General features: G+C 50.3%; 1 protein-coding gene across 2 annotated transcripts in view; it reads right to left on the minus strand.

The window, feature by feature from the left end:
- Positions 1–6,146, minus strand: part of Kras (KRAS proto-oncogene, GTPase) — a 31,529-nt gene extending 25,383 nt beyond the window's left edge. The window contains exons 1-2 of one of the 2 annotated variants that reach the window (XM_040743595.1): positions 5,991–6,146; positions 2,435–2,556 (exon numbers count right to left, since the gene is read on the minus strand). In XM_040743595.1, the coding sequence (XP_040599529.1) occupies positions 2,435–2,545 (111 nt within the window). In that variant the 5' untranslated portion in view covers positions 2,546–2,556; positions 5,991–6,146. The remainder of the gene's footprint in view (positions 1–2,434; positions 2,557–5,990) is intronic. The other variant, XM_040743596.1, reaches the window with a different exon arrangement.
- Positions 6,147–15,861: the final 9,715 nt, after the last annotated feature.

Consider the following 15,861-nt stretch of genomic DNA (forward strand, 5'->3'; position numbering starts at 1 on the left):
CTTGTGACAAAAAATAAAATTTAATGACATTATTTAAATTTTTAAAAAACTTCTTGCCAGCTTTTAATGTAGACAAACTAATGGAATTCCAAAGTACAAGCACTTTACCAAAAGACTATAGTCCTAGCCTTTCTTTTATTTCTCACTTTAAGACAGGATCTCACTAAGTTGCCCAAAACGCCCTTGCCTTCATCTGAGGCAGGTCTTGAACTGGAAATCCTTCTGCCTCAGAGTAGTATCTGCCACCAGATCCAGTTCCCATGACTTTTCTCTCTGACCACATTTTTCATCAATTAAAACTGTTTGTATTTAATGAAGTCGCTTTAAGCTCTCTTGCCTTTCTTATAGGTGAACTACCCCAAGAAAACTCCCATGTCAGTTTCCTGGGAGATCTCAGCACAGAGATAAGATAATCTCTGACTTTTCTCCAGGCAGCTATACTACCTGGAGAATGTCAGTTTCAAAGTTCACAGGTCAGAGTGCAGTCTTCTGGCTGGGCAGAAATCATAATCAGAGTTAGAAATTTAAATTTATAAACTTTTCTGCCTTCCTCACACATAATGGGTTGTTAGGTGTACATTACACTTCAGCAAGTTTGAGCTAAAGGTTTCCTAAGCTATTTTATTCTGCATTTCTGACCTCATGCTGTATATATATTCCTGAAGCTTTATGACCTGACAGGAGAAAGCAACATGGAATTGCTCAGATTTTCAAGGAAGATGATCATTTCTGTTGAAATCACCTTCCAAATCCCGGAGGAACTTTCACGCTTCCCGTGCATTTTATATTTGATTTAAATGGTAAGAAGTACCAAGTAACCATGGACTTAGATACCAATCAAAATGGGTGAACTTTTTGATCCTTCTCAAGGAAAACAACAGAACTATGTACAGCACTGAACTGACTTGTCAAATAAACGTATAAATAATACTACAGAGGAGGTGTACTACCTATGCTTAAGTCACATCTTCACAAATGAGCGTTCTGCTCTGGTTTTTGGAGGATTATGCACTACTAAAATTATTTGACACTTCCTAACAGTTATTTAATCAACTTTCAATGGTCTAAGTTACATAAACATTTTCCAAGCTCACCAGTGCCTTCAAAACCCATCTCAGCGCAGTGCTTCTTCAAGACACACAGACCCCTAACAGGGCACTGTGACCTACTTAAGATTTCATAGCTAGGGACTCCAGAGCTTTAGAAAATTCTTCAGAACTTATCTTTTTTATTGGTACATGAAATAGGGATGTAGAGGGCAGAGGGCAAAGGACCGCCCAGCATACCCAAAGCACGGGTCTCACTCCCCAGCACAGCCCAGCATACCCAAAGCACGGGTCTGACTCCCCGTACTGCCTAGCATGAGCAGAGGCACACGGGCCACTCAGGAGGCAGAAGCTGGAGGACCAGGACTTCATGCCAGGCCTCAGCTACCTGAAGGCCCACCTCGGGGTACATTAGACCCAATCTCAAAAAACTATAAGTGGAAATTAGAACAAAAAATAAAAGCTAGGGACTGGGATGCAGTAAAGATGCCTAAGAAATAATCTAACTTTAATGAAGGCGATTTCAAAAGCAAGGTAACATTTATTTCTTGCTTCACGGATGCTAAGTTTAATGTATTTAGATCACACATAAGTGAGTGACCTTGTGGAAACAAGTGAACAAGCCGAGTTAAGGAACACCCTCCTGCTGGTCTTAAAGGGTGAATAAATCCTTCTCTGCTCTGCAAAACTTGAACCTATTGTCAGCAACAGGACATACCACCTGACTTTTCAAGATCTCTTCCAGGTTTTAATTTTATTATCTAGCAGTTGGCCTTTAATTGACTAAGATTTAATGAAATAAAAAACAGCTAGAATAATCCTGACGATCTTACTCATCAAACTGTATTAAATTTAAAAACCTCAACTATCAAATGATTCTCTTTTTCTAGTATAATCAAATTTTCTGCGTCACATCAAAATAAGAAACCCATTAAAATAAAATGCATTCAAAAGAATAACTTGCACTGGGCATAGTGGTACACATATTTATTTATTCCTAGCATTTGGGAGCTTGGTCTATATAGTGAATAGTGTGTTCTAGGATAGTCAGAGCTACATGACTCAAAAATGCCAGAACAAAAACAAAAACCTGCAGGTACAGATCAAATGCAAAGCTATATTCTCATCTCTCACAAAACCATGAAATATATACTTATCACACAGTGGGCACCTTGGACCTTATTCTCTATGACATTCTCTTGAGAGCCTTGCATCTATGGCTACGTATCACTTAGTTTAAAGCCTTGAAACTAAAGGACATCACATATAATTGAAATAACTTGCAGTATAATTTTCTAATATATACAAAAATGATCAGAAGTATCTTTTTTTAAGCAAAGGATGAGCATCCCACACAAACCATATGTAGAACACAAAGCAAGATTTACCTCTATCGTAGGATCATATTCATCCACAAAGTGATTCTGAATTAGCTGTATCGTCAAGGCACTCTTGCCTACGCCACCAGCTCCAACTACCACGAGTTTATACTCAGTCATTTTCAGCAGGCCTTATAATAAAAATAATGAAAATGTAACTAAATTAGAACATGTCTCACACAAGATGATTATACAGTCTATCAATATTTTAGCCCTTGAGTACCTATAAATATAAAACTCCAAGGTATTCTGAGATTATGACTGCAGATGCACACAGGCGCAAGCTGTACTTATTTATTACAACTCCCCTCACACACAACAATAACACGGGGAAAGCAGGCTCTTTGGTCCTGTATTCATTCAGCTTGTTTGATCAAACAGTCAGACTGCTGCTTTGTAGCAGCTAATGGCTCTCAAAGGAGTGACTTCACTAAGCTGAGTACCCTGCACAGTGCTCTATACCCTGTGGACACACCCGCACATGCTTGCTGACAGCTATCTCCTGCCCACCCCTGCAGTACTCCTTGAGGACTGGATATGAGAAGTTACAAGTAGGCAGCCTAAGAGCATCTGTGCTGGAGACAGCAACTGCAGAAATCTGTTTTAAAGTCATCATAATAGTTCTCCTGTGACAGGCAACAAAACGGTCTGCTGTGGAAACTGAACTGTTGTTGGGAAAGAAACACCTAGGCAATGAAACAAACAAGGATAGCATCTGATGGCATTTTAATCTTCAAGGTACCTGTGGGGACACAGAGGTTAAAAAGTAGGAGAGTTTTAAGGATCTGGGATCAGTAATAATACATAATCCTATATGTGTACTAAAAACCAGTACCTCTGTACAAGAAAATGAAATTGAGTAAAACTCAGAGATAAACAGCACTTTTTGGCAAGAAAAAAAAACTGGAGGATGTCAAGAGTTTCTCAGCAACCCCGCCACTTTCACTCTGCTCGCAGTAGGCTGGTTCCCAACAAGGGCAGCAAGTACTAGCAGTACACACAGGTGACAGTCCCCAAGCAGAAAAGAGGCCCAGTACTGTCTCAGTTGCTATCCCAAAGACTTCTAGATAAAGTGAACACATTCGTTCTATCTCCTCCCCCTCATATACTACATATTACTACAAATAAAGGGGGACACGGATGTAAAGGAATGAATGGCAGTAAAGCCACAACTGTAGAATAAATAGTCCCAGGTCAATGTACGTATATAGAGTGTAAAGAAACCCAAAATACAGTCTCCTTGTCCATGACCAAGAAGCACTCACCCAGGCACACCGTCCTCCTCGCTGCGTACCTGAGCCCCTCAGTAGCTGTCCCACAAGGTCAGGGAGCCACTGTTATCAGACCTCCATCCAACTCCCTGCCCTACTTTGCCCCGCCTATCCTTTCCTGCCGCTTGTGGGGGCATCCTGGGAGCCATTTCTAAGGTAACTTACCTGTTTGCCCTAGAGTTTTATAACAAATGTGGGCCGTGGCAAATGGGACAGATGAAAAGAATCACATGGAAATGTGACCTTTGTCCGTCCCTCCCTCCCACAAATACTGTGGCTAGAGCACAAGAGCAATGTAGGAACCCTCTGGGTTCCTAAGACTTCGTGGTAAGGAACAAGAGGTTAAAACTATTTTTATAGCAATTGTTTCTTAGCTTTCTTACTACATGTTTGCAAGTTCAGGTGACTTTCTGGGCTTCAATGGCAATAAAGAGAATGCAGACATGGGGGTCAAGTTGGAGAGAACGCAATTACCCCCTATGAAGACATGCAATTAAGCGGGTTGCTGATGGGTGAAAGAAACAACGGCACTCCTCTCCTTATTTTGCTTTTTAGAAGTTACTTTCCACTAAAATTGCGTGCCTGTTACCAACAGGCATGCTATTTCTAGTTCTAAGTGAGTTGGAAAATAAGAATTGTTGCTCTAACATGGCAGATACCGGTGTGTCACCCCAGCAAGGATTCTGGATACCCTCGATAATTGTTTAAGGGTGCAAAGAGGTCCTACGGACGTATGTGTTGGCTAACATAGGGGCACAATGCAGACAGATACCGGGTCATGTGTGTGATGAGAGACTTCTCCGGGGAATTATTTACACACTAGTTTTGGCAGAAAATAAAAACTCTCGGAGTCGGGACTTTAAAACCTGGTAATATTTACGTCCACCAGAAAGAAGTCTTATTCAAGGAAGATCTTAAGCCAGAAAAGAGTCCCCCATCACTGCCACCCCCAGTTACAAAGACAGTAAAGTGTGATTGGACTAGACTCCAACAGTTTTGCTAATGACAAAAAAAAAAGGTCTGAAATTAAATTACTGGCATCTCTTAAGACCAAGGATGCTTGAGGGCTTGAGGATGGCCACAGTCTCAAAGTTAACTACTCGGACACCAAGCATCTTTGACGTCTATTGTCTATCACATGTGGGGCCAGCAACCCGGCCCTTCCTGGAAGACGGACACCAGTCATACGGTTAATCCCTGAGTGATGCTGGCGATCAGACTTTTTCCTTCCAGCCTGTCTTCCTCGGGTGGTTTCTCCACCACAGACACAGCGGGTCGCTCTGTTTTTTATCTCCTTGCCTTGCCCTGCTTTAGAATCAAGCTCTAACAAGGCTGCTGGCTCGGGACTTGGGCTGTAACGCACCGACCGGCTCGAGAGGGTTCCCCCGCCCCGAGGTCCGCCCGGGGACCAAGAACTCTGGAGTCGGTCTGTTAAGGGCAAGGGACAACCCAGGCTGCGGGGGACAGGGCGGCAGCAGGCGGCTCCAACCCGAAGCCCTGGGAGCCAGCCGAGCTTGCCCGCGCTGCACTCGGGGGCAGCCCCCCTGCCTCGGCGCCCGCCGCCTCCTCGGCGCTGTCCCTACACAAAAGCCACCCGGACTGGCCGCTGCAACTTTTCTGCTTCCCGCTGCTGCTGCTGCGGGTCGCCGCGGGCTCTCTCCGCGCGGGGAGGGCGTGGGCCACCTGTTCTGCCGCCGCCGCCGCCGCTACCTCCACCTCCTCCTCCTCCTTTGTGGCCGCGGCAATGTCACAGCCCCACCGGGGCGTGGGGGAGGGGAGCGGTCGCGAACTCGGCGGCGGCAGAGGCAGCCCCGCCGCCACCCCAGCCCCGGGCCCCCCGAGAGCCACGGGGAGGGACCTCGGGCCGCCGGGTGCGAGCGCTTCCCCACCCTCCTACCCCCCTGCCCCGCCGCCACCTCCCCGGGGGGCTCGCACCCGGCCGGGGCGCAGCCCGCGCTCGCTCATTCGCTCGCCCCACAAGTTGAGCCGCCGAGCTCCGGGCGGGCGCGGATGCCGGGCGCTGCCGAGGCCGGGCGGGGAGAGGCCCGGGGCGGCGCGGAGGGAGGGAGGGAGGGAAGGGAAGGAGGGCCGCCCGGCCGCGGCCCGCAGCGCAGGAGGAAGCCGGGCTCCCCCCGTCCAGGAAGCGGCGTCCGCCCGGCCTGGGCGCCCCGCGCCCGCCTCCCCGGAGCCGGCTTCATTCAGCGCCGCGCGCCGGGCGGCCCCGCCCGTCCGCGCCGAGCTCGGCGCCGGGAGGGCAGCGGCCCAAGCAGCGCCACCGTCCGCGCCCGCCCTACCTCTCTCTCCGCGCCGCGGAGCCGCCGCGCCTCAGGCTCCCGCCGCCGCCTTCAGGCCCGCGCCGCGCTCGCTCCGGGTCCGAAATGGCGCGGGAGCCGGACTCCGGGCCGAGCCGCAGCCGCCTTCCTCCGCCGCCGCCGCCGCCGCCGCCTCGGCCGCCGCCACCGCGCTGCCTCCTCAGCCGCCGCGGCCGCCGCCTGCCCAATCGAGCGCCGAGCGCGCGATAGGCCCCGGCGGGCGGGCGGGCGGGAGGCCGCAGAGAGCAGGGCGATCGATGCGCTCGGCGCTCCGCGCTGCCTCGGCCGCGCGCGCGCGCGCGCCCGCGGGCGCGGGAGCGAGGAGGGAGGGAGGAGCGAGCGGCCGGCGCGGCGAGGGCGAGGGCGGGAAGCGGCGGCCGGGACCGGCCTGGGCGGCGCGCGAGCGAGCGAGCGAGCGAGCAAGGGTGGTGCCGGGGAGGCGCTGTCCCGCGCGGACCCCCGACCCCAGGCTCGCGCTCCGGCTCGCCCCGCCTCTCGGCTCGCACGGGGCGGCCTGGTCCCCCACCCCGGCCGCTCCTCGGGGCGCGCACAGTGCAGCCGGGGGCGGACCCCGGCCGCTCTCCCCGGGAAGCCTGCTCGTCGTGGCTGTGCTGGACGGTCTGCAGCTTGTAGCCCCCGTAACCCGGACAGGGTCTGTCGGTGTAGACCAGGCTGGCTTCCTGGCCCCGGAAAGCACAAGCAGAGCTGGTTTTTGCAAGAAGTGATCCTCGCTCGGCCGGACGGATCTGAGGGGACCCCCCCGGACGTGAGGCAGAAGACGTTCCTTCACCCGCTCACATCCACGGGGTGGAATCAAGGAACCTGCATTCCCTCCCAGAGACTGCACTGATGCCCCGTGGAGCAAACCCCACCGATCCAGGCCCGGGGAGCCAGGGTCAAGGCTCAAACGACTGCCCACCCACCCGGCAGACGGTGGAACCGGTGCGCGAGAACCCTCAAGTGACATCAGCCAGGCCAGCCGTCGCTCTTTGTACCCCTCCTACCCCTCCCAGCGCGAGGTGGGAGGCCCTGGAGACAGCCGGGTCAGGGAGGAAGGTGCCCACTCGGTGTCGAGTTACCTGCTACATGTTTTGCACATAATGCTGCTTAAGGATCACCCTACCCTTAACCCTCACGAGTCGCCTCTGCTGTCTCTCGGGTGAAGAAAGACGTGGGCGTCTACATTCACACTGCTAAGCTGGACCACCCTACCTGTCCCAGCAGCTCCGGCTGCCTTGAGCTCCCCATCGGCTCGCATTCCACTTAACATGAAAGCAAAACCCTCCTAAAATTCTGCCCTGCCTTAGATTGTTGGCTACCCGTCTTCTTCCCTTTCTCAAGCATCCGCACCTCCTTTTGTCATGCCTTCACGTTGTCTCCGGGCAGCACTTCCAAGAGGGGAGGCTGCCTCCCTGCCCTGAAGCTGTTGTGGCCCTGGTCTGCAGTGCTGTCAATCCCCAGTGCCTCCTCTCCGGTCATGCTTACAAGTCTCTTTTTCCTTAAATGAGGTCTTCCTTAAAGGACATCTTTGATAACTGAGTGTCCCCTCAACCCCCGAATTCTACTGTTTATTCTTCTCCAGAAAACTTAGCACCATTTGTGATCCGTCTTAGTATTTCATTTTCTTTCCCTGTTTTGAGACAGGATCTCTGTGTCCAAGCTGTACTCAAACTCACAGAGCTCGTCCTGCCTCTGCCCCCCGACTGCTGGGGTTAAAGGCGCGGGGCACTATGCCCAGTTCTCCTTTGACTTTCTGAACTCTTGTCTTTTCCCCATCCAAGTATAAACCAGGAGAGCAAGGATTCTGTTGTTTTGTTTCGTGGACTGTTGAAGCTCTAGTCCCTGTCGCCGTGCCGAAACAAATAAGACAGTCAGTAAAGACGGGACATGCTGAATGAACACTCTAGACACCCCTTTCTGAACCCGGAGACTTAATACTTGCTTAGTGCTCTTTAAGCCTTTGTCACCTTGTGAAATCGGCTTTTATACACACCGAGGTCACCTTGTGATGAGCCGCATCTTAGGCTGGCGAGAAAACCAGATACTTCCTAAGGAGCACCGAGTTTGTTAAGTGAATGTGTGCTTATTCGATCGCTGTTTGTGTCACATCACAGCTGTATTCTGGGCTGCTTAAGTCCTTGGTGAGCCTCGTTCTCTCACAGGTGCTAATGCAGTGTCCTCCTCTGCAGCTGGTCCTCTGTTAATCATAAAAGGGCTGCAGCCTCTGGGTAGCATTTAGATGGTGATGATAAAAATTCTGGCAGCAGCAGAAATCTAATCCATCCGCAGGGTCTCAGTTACCGTCTTGACTCACGGTTCCCAAAACGAGAACCTGTTGTAGCTTCGTTTCTGTTGCTGTGATAAAAAAAAAAAAAACCTGACCAACAGCAACCCAGGAGGAAAAGATACGTTCACCTCGAGCGTCACTGAGGGGCGTCAGAGCTGGAACTCAAGCAGGATTCTTGGGGGAGCACTGCCTGCCGGCCCACTCACTCCCGAGCTCATACTTAGCTAGCTCCCAAGGGCCGCCTGCCTAGGGATGACGTTGCCCACAGTGGGCTGGACCCTCCTGCATCAATAAACAATCAAGGAGATTCCCACCTCCTCCAGCCTCAGACATGTCCACTTCCTGTCTGGTCTGGGTCGTCCCTCACTGTAGGCTTGCCTCTCAAGACGACTCCAGGCTGTTCCAAGTTGACAACTAAAGCTAGGCAGGGCAGTCCCCACTGTTGGTCCTGTGCACCAGCTCCCCATCTTCACCCCCCAGAGGACCCCTCCTTTCATCCCCACACTGGGCCTCTCCACCATCCGTGCCCTGGCGCCGCCTTAGCAGCCGCCCCATCCCTCGGCCCCGGGATTTTTCCCAGTACCGCAGAGTTGACAGTAGCAGGGCCCAAGACGGGGAAGGGGGTGCAGGTGGGATTTGGGGCTTTGGGTGCTTCCGAAATCACCTGCCATGCTTACGGAAGTCCAAATTTCTAGCCTTCCCCCTCCCACAACACACACACACACACACACACACACACACACACACACACACACACACACACCCCAGGTATGGCATGCAACTGATCAGAGGACCAGAGATCTTCACTTTTAGCAAACCAAACGATGCCCACTTGGCAGTCAGCCATCGGCTCATTGACACTCAAGTCCTTGGCAGCCATCCCGTCTGCAACTGTCTTCGGGGGTTGCTCTCCTCCAAGCCTGGCGGCTGCTCTAGAGATGTCTACCTGTCTGCCTGTTTCCAGACTCTTCCCTGAGAGCATGCACGCAGGTAGACGCCAGGTAAGGAAGAGGGACACGCATGGACGGTGCTGTGGGGCACTGGGGAATATTTGTTTACACTGTGAAGGTGTGTCTTTGCCCCGAGGCTCCTCCTCATGGACTCAATAAAGAGTGGAATGGCCAGTAGCTAGGCAGGAAGAAACAAGGCGGAACTTCCAGGGACAGAGAGGACTCTGGGAAGAAGAAGGGCGGAGACGGCAGCCAGAGCGGAACAAGTCGGATGCAGAAAGGGGCAGAGGTAAAAGCCATGTGGAGTAATAAAAGAAAAATGTGTTAATTTAAGTTATAAGGGCAAGTTGAAAACAAGCCTGAGCTAAAGGCAAGTTTTCATAATTAATAATCAGACTCCGTGTCTTTATTTGGGAGCTGGTTGGCGGGACAGAGAAGGACTTGTTAACAATGGCTTGCTGCAAGCTGTAACTGGTTTCTGTCCTCTGTAGTTAGCAGCGTCTGGAGAGGGAGTTGCACGTGCACACTCACACAGCCTTTTGATCTGTCTGCTGAAGGTCACCTGACCCCTCCCCATGCCGCATACTCTTCTGCAGATAGAATCAAAGCCAAGCAACAGGAGTATCATGTGTTTCTTGGGACTGTGAAATTCTAGGACACCACACCACAAATGTGGTCAGCCAAAAAACTATTGTTCTGTCCAGGAACAACTGCTTCTTATGGTTCAATGATGGAGTAGAAAGCCTTACCCAGCCTTCCTTGGGAGGCATCTATTTCCTGTAACCCTGGCAATCCTGTTCACGAGCCAGCCTTTCTGAGCTTATTCTCACACGGTCTCTTCCACTCTGTCTTGGCTTCTCGTGTCCAAACTCTGTAACATTCAGCGCAATCTGACAGAAGGAGGGTCTGCCTGTGCTGTGTCTGTCACTCACTGGGTAGTAAGGGCAGACGCTGTGGGGCGGTTTCTCTGATGAGTGTGTGACCATCTTTGTATCAACTAAAGACCACTAACCTTCGTTTGTGTGCAGACAATTTGGCCAGAATAAGAAGACATGATTAATTTTGTCTCCTTAAACCATGGTCAAAGATAAGCCTCTCCTCCCTCATGTTGTTTCCAATGAGAAATGACATCAGGACACCATCTGAACCAAATCCATCTTCCTCTTTGAACTACTTCCCGACTGATGGGGAGTATTCTGTGCATATGTTTATCTTATTGGTTGATAAATAAAACACTGTTGGCCAATAGGGCAGCAAGATAGGCGGGACTAGGATATGAGGAGGATTCTGGGAAGTGTAGGCAGAGAGGAGTCATCATGTGATCCCAGGAGGTGACATAGCTGGGCAGAAACTGCCACTAGCTAACCATAGAGGTCTGGAGGTGTGTACAGACAGGCAGGGAATGATGTAGCTGGGCAGAATCAGGATATAAGCAGGGAGAATCAGGAACTCGCTCTCTTCTCCGCGGAGATGCTCCAACAGTCATGGTGTAGCAGGCCAAGGAGTTGCAGGTCTGGCATTCTCTGGTAATCCAAGACCAATAAGATAAACATATACACATGGAAATCATGGAAATACATGGTCTAATAGAAATGGGTTTAGTAATTAAGACAGAGCTAGACAAATTAGAAGCTCAACCCACCAGGCAACAGTTTCATTAATACAGCTTCTGTGTGCTTACTTGGGACAGAGAAGGGCGGTGGAACCTGCCAGGCCAAAAAAACCTCACGTTTTACCTGACTGGCATCCTGGCACTGGACTTGAAAACATAATTTTTAACGTGTTTTCCCATTTGAAGTAGTTACAGCTCCTTTAATTATGTTTTACAAGAAGTTATTTTTATATATTCTTTGTGTGTGTGTGTGTGTGTGTGTGTGTGTGTGTGTGTGTGTGTGCTGTATCCATGGAAGCCAGGAGAGTACATCAGATCTCCTTGAACTGGAATTACAGGTAGCTGTGAGCCATCCAAATGGTGCTGGGAACCAAACAAGAGCAGTATACGCTCTTAACCACTGAGCCATCTCCCCAGACTCTTACTTTCAGAGCGTTTCCTCGCATCCATAGCTCTTCCCTCATGCGGTTCTGGGGCGCCTTCCTTGCTGACTCCTCACCCCAGGTGTACTATTTTCCATCCAGACTGCAGACCGCTGTCATCCCGGCCTTCCTTATGCGTGTTACCTGCCAGACACTACTGTGTCCCTGCCCCACAGAGGCTGCACACACCGGGGATTTATTGTTTAAGTCCAAGGAGTTACATGCCAGGTTTGTAATACCTAGCTAAAGAGGATAAATACCTAAAAAAAATTACAGAGTGTAATAATTGCTAGTGTCAGCTAAAGCCTTTGCTGAGTCTTAATCTTCCTCGAAAATCTGTAACGACTTCTTACATCCCATGGAATCAGTTCCAAAGCCTTGGTGCCCAGCTTTGAGGGCATCTATGATCCAGTACCTCCTCTCCCCGTGACTTTGGTTCCCAGACTCTCAAAGTAGATGTTCTTCTCTCTTAACATGATCTCTCCCATTTATTTATCTTCCCTCTGTCCCGCCCCTTGAAAAATAAGAAACCATGTGTCTTTCTTCTTCTTAACAGGGCCCCGTTGCCCTCCCTCACTGCTAAAACTTTTCTTTCATTCAAGAGGTAAAGCAAGCCCCACCTTCTCCGTGGGCTTTGTTAATTCTGCCGCGTCCATCTGGTTTCCCACCCCATCTTTTCTCGTGTTTTAATAGCATCTATCCGGGTGAATTCTCATAAAGCCCTGGAGGAAATAAGGCTGCATCTCAGGTGTGTGAACCACACCCACCAAACCAAACTGGCTCGCTATGCTACCGTTGCTCAACAGCTCCATGAACACACGCGTGTGCTTATCAGCAGGGTAAACACGAGGAAAGCAGTGTTTGAGGCAGGTTAGGATGGCAGCTGCAAGCGGGAAGACTGAGAGGGAAAAAAGACCCGAGGAAAAGCATCTTGAAGATGGCAACAGCGTGCCTGGCGGCGGCGGTGGTAGCTGGAATGGTGAGCCGGCTGCATTGGCTTATCCTAAGATCTCCCTGTCCCTTAGCCTGTTTTCGTCTTCTTTACCTCTGCCACTGTGGTCCACCCCCCCCACCCCACCCCCGTAAAGGGACAGGCAGCACTTCACAGGTCTACTTGCTTCCGGCCACAGCTACACACTCCATTCCCCATAGAGAAGCTGGACTGATTCCTACAAATGCAGCATGGGTTGCGTGTGTCCAAAGCCAGCCCTCCAGTGACTTCTCAAGGCGCTGGAAACCAGAACCCAAATCCAAGCCCTTCCATGACCTAGTTTTTGCCTGCTTCTGACCACACCGGGTATAACCTCAGGCCTCCCTAGATTCCAGCGCTAACAGCGCCCCCCCCTCCTTCCCCAGTGCACACCAAAGCAAGCACACCCCCTCTTAGACCTGTGAGCTACAACAAATCTACCCAAGCAGCTTGCAAATGACAGGCTTGCCATTTTTCTCTGGGGGGGGGGGGGCTGGAGGTGGGGATTGCTCCTGCCAGAGAGCTCACTTGCCTCTGTCTGGACTCTGCCACCACATCACAAAAAGACCTGCCCATCCTGGTCCCTAACTCAGACCCTGCGATTGATCCCCTTTTAATACCATGCCTTGCTTTGTCCTGTTAACTCGTGGCTTTCAAATCTGAAATTACTTTGAGCTCTTGTTTGCTTGTCTGCTTCCTCCTGTGAAATATAAATTTCATGAATCAGTGACCACCGGATCCTCAAGGTCCATCCAGAGAGAAGCTGGTGAACGGAAGCCACTTCATAAAAAACGTGTTGCTCCCATGTCTGCTTGACGACCGGTGGTGGTGGGCGGCTGGGGTCTAACGGGGGCTGTTTTGCTTGGGGGGTGCTGTCTTTGCAGGTGATGATTGAGAAGCTAACAAAAAAAAAGGTTCTGCAGTAACAAAGTTGTGCTGTTTTCTGGGGGGTTGTTTGTGATTTTTTTTTTCAAATGGAGCATGCTGGACATCTTCCCGATTTTGCCCCAGTAACTGCAGAACCTGGAAAGGAGGCAGCCGCCCCTATTGGCGTTGGGCCTGCTGTTATCGTTTACCCAGTCCGACTGGCGCTGTACAGGAGTGAACAGGTGGACTGGACTAGGAACATGTAAACTTAATTTCCTTCCATTTGTACAGGGCTCTCCATTAAGCACGTGAAGTTTATCTGTGTGGGATTGCTTACAAACAATAAAAAAATTCTCTAAGCCATGAAAAGTTGTTGAGAAGTGCAAGCAGGGAAATAGCACTGATAATGCCCTCTCAGGGAGGGCTCTGCAAGTTAGTTTGGGAGTCTTGCTTTTTGCTCAGTCTACCTAAGGCAACAGCATCACATTCAGCATTCAGGTTGTCTTTAAGAATATTCAAAATCATCAGAAGCATTAAAAAAATTGTTTCCTGAGCCAAGTGGTGGTGGCACACGCCTTTAATACCGGGACTTGGGAAGCGGAGACAGGTGGGTCTCTGTGAGTTCAAGGCCAGCCTGGTCGACAGAGCGAGTGCCAGGACAGCCAGGACTAAACAGAGAAGTCCTGTCTCAAAAAAATAAATAAAGTACGATATTTCCTTTTAACCTTCCCCCAAGGATATACTGAATCTACTGACTACGAGCCTGGTCTTCTAGTTTCTGTGTCTCCCCCCCTACTTATTGTGGTTATCATAAGGGATGAGGAGCTTCTGAGCCATGCATGGTACCAAGCATTCAAACACAGCCATGTGTACATAGGATGTTTGCCTTACAGTGGGCTTCACATGTGATGGGGTGTACCACAGAGCAGAGGAGTATGCAGTAAGTGATGGTGGTAGGAGAGTGGAGAGAGGAGAAGGAGTGGGGGAGAACATGAGAGATGGGGAAGGTCAAGTTGGGGTAAGGACAAAGAGGGAGATCCAGGGAAGAGATCCCTTGATAGAGGAGCCGTCATAGGGTTAACAAGAAACCTAGCGCTAAGGAAATTCCCGGGGATCCACAAGGATGAGCCCAATGAAGAACCTAACTATTAGCAGAGAGGCTACCTAAATGCCCTTCCCCTCTAATGAGATCGATGGTTACCTGAATTGCCCCCACAGAACCCTCATCCGGTAGCTGATGGAAGCAGACGCAGAGACCCACAGCTAAGCACTGGGCCGAACTCCTGGAGTCCAGTTGTAGAGAGGGAGGAGGGATTATATGAGCAAAGGGGTCAAGATCACGATGGGGAAACCCACAGAGACAGCTGTCTCTAGCAAGTGGGAGAGCACTGACTCCAGACTGACAGCCGGGGAACCTGCGTAAGAGCCATCTGAATGTGGGTGGGGGTTTGAGCATTTTATCATGATGCTGGCAGTGGAACCAGTGTTGGTACCCCAGCATTATGCTGACCCCGCCCCTGGCAATGGACGGGATACTGGCATTCAGGCAGGTACTTAGACACCTCAAAGGACCCTGCGTTGCATGGCTACGTCATGCATTAGGCAGCTGCGTAAGGACTCTACGCACGTGCAAGCTTCCCCCTTCTAAGGGAGTGCCTCTCACCTGCTCGCCCCTTCTTCCCTTCCTCTTCCCCTTCTTTTTATTCCTCCCCCCCTCTTTCCCCTTTGTCCCCCACCCGTTCCCCCTTCTTCTCTGTTCCCTGTTGGTCGATGCCTAACCCTTCCCCCAGTAAACTCCATGTGGGTGTGTTGAGTCTCGTGGTTCCCGTTTCATCGCCCGCCTCTGCAGCAAAAGAACAACCAGTATTCATTCCCTAGTGCATGGACGGGCTTTTTGGAACCCATTCCCTATGGAAGAAAACTCCTACCGTAGAAATTCAAAATCTCATCTTTAAAACTCAATAAATTACATTTTGCACTTGTGACAACTAATGTAACCATCTCTTGGGGTCTTTTGAAGAATGATATTGTCTTTACTTGCTTGCAAATCACTGGGAAGTCTTGCTTAGTATAAGAACATTCTACCTGTTTTAGGTATCCTTCCTCTCTTCCTGTCTCCTCCCTTAACTTTTCCTTTGCGTTTTCTGAAGTGCCAACGCTAGGAAACTCCCCAGACTTAATCTGATGCTAACCCTTGGCTCTTCAGAAAGTGTCACCTGTGTCCCTTCAAACTGAGATCGTGTCCCATCCACTGGTGATATTAAGGCAATCCCAAGACCTCCTTACTGGGTTCAAAGCCTTTAGTCGTTTTGCAAATCATTCAAAGGCCAGATCCCACAAATGGCGAACCAGGGCCCTGTCTCTCCAGCTGGGCCTCTGGTCTTCGCTGTGTGAGTTTTTGGTTGCCAGATTGGCCTCCTCCTGGTGCCCTCACAGGCGCTTTGCACAGCTGTGTTCCCCACCTGGAGGCCTCTCCTCAGAAAGCTGTGTCCTGTCCTCTCCGTCCCTTCTCCCTCCTCCCTAACCCTTGACTGCTTCTTTGTTTTTATTTCAGAGCAACTTCAACCTCAGTTCCAGAACTCTGTCTTCCTTCTGTCCACTTTCCCTCTCAAAAGAACGTGTCATCATCTGTCGCCCAATATGTTTCATTTATTTATTTGTTGACAGTCTGCAGTCTGCCTTATTTGAACTAGAAATGGGTTTTGGGTTTGTTATTTTTTTTTTGGTCTATTTTACTCACTGTGG

Source organism: Mesocricetus auratus, unplaced genomic scaffold (genome assembly GCF_017639785.1).
Source record: "Mesocricetus auratus isolate SY011 unplaced genomic scaffold, BCM_Maur_2.0 Super-Scaffold_100001, whole genome shotgun sequence".
Taxonomy (NCBI): Eukaryota; Metazoa; Chordata; class Mammalia; order Rodentia; family Cricetidae; genus Mesocricetus; species Mesocricetus auratus.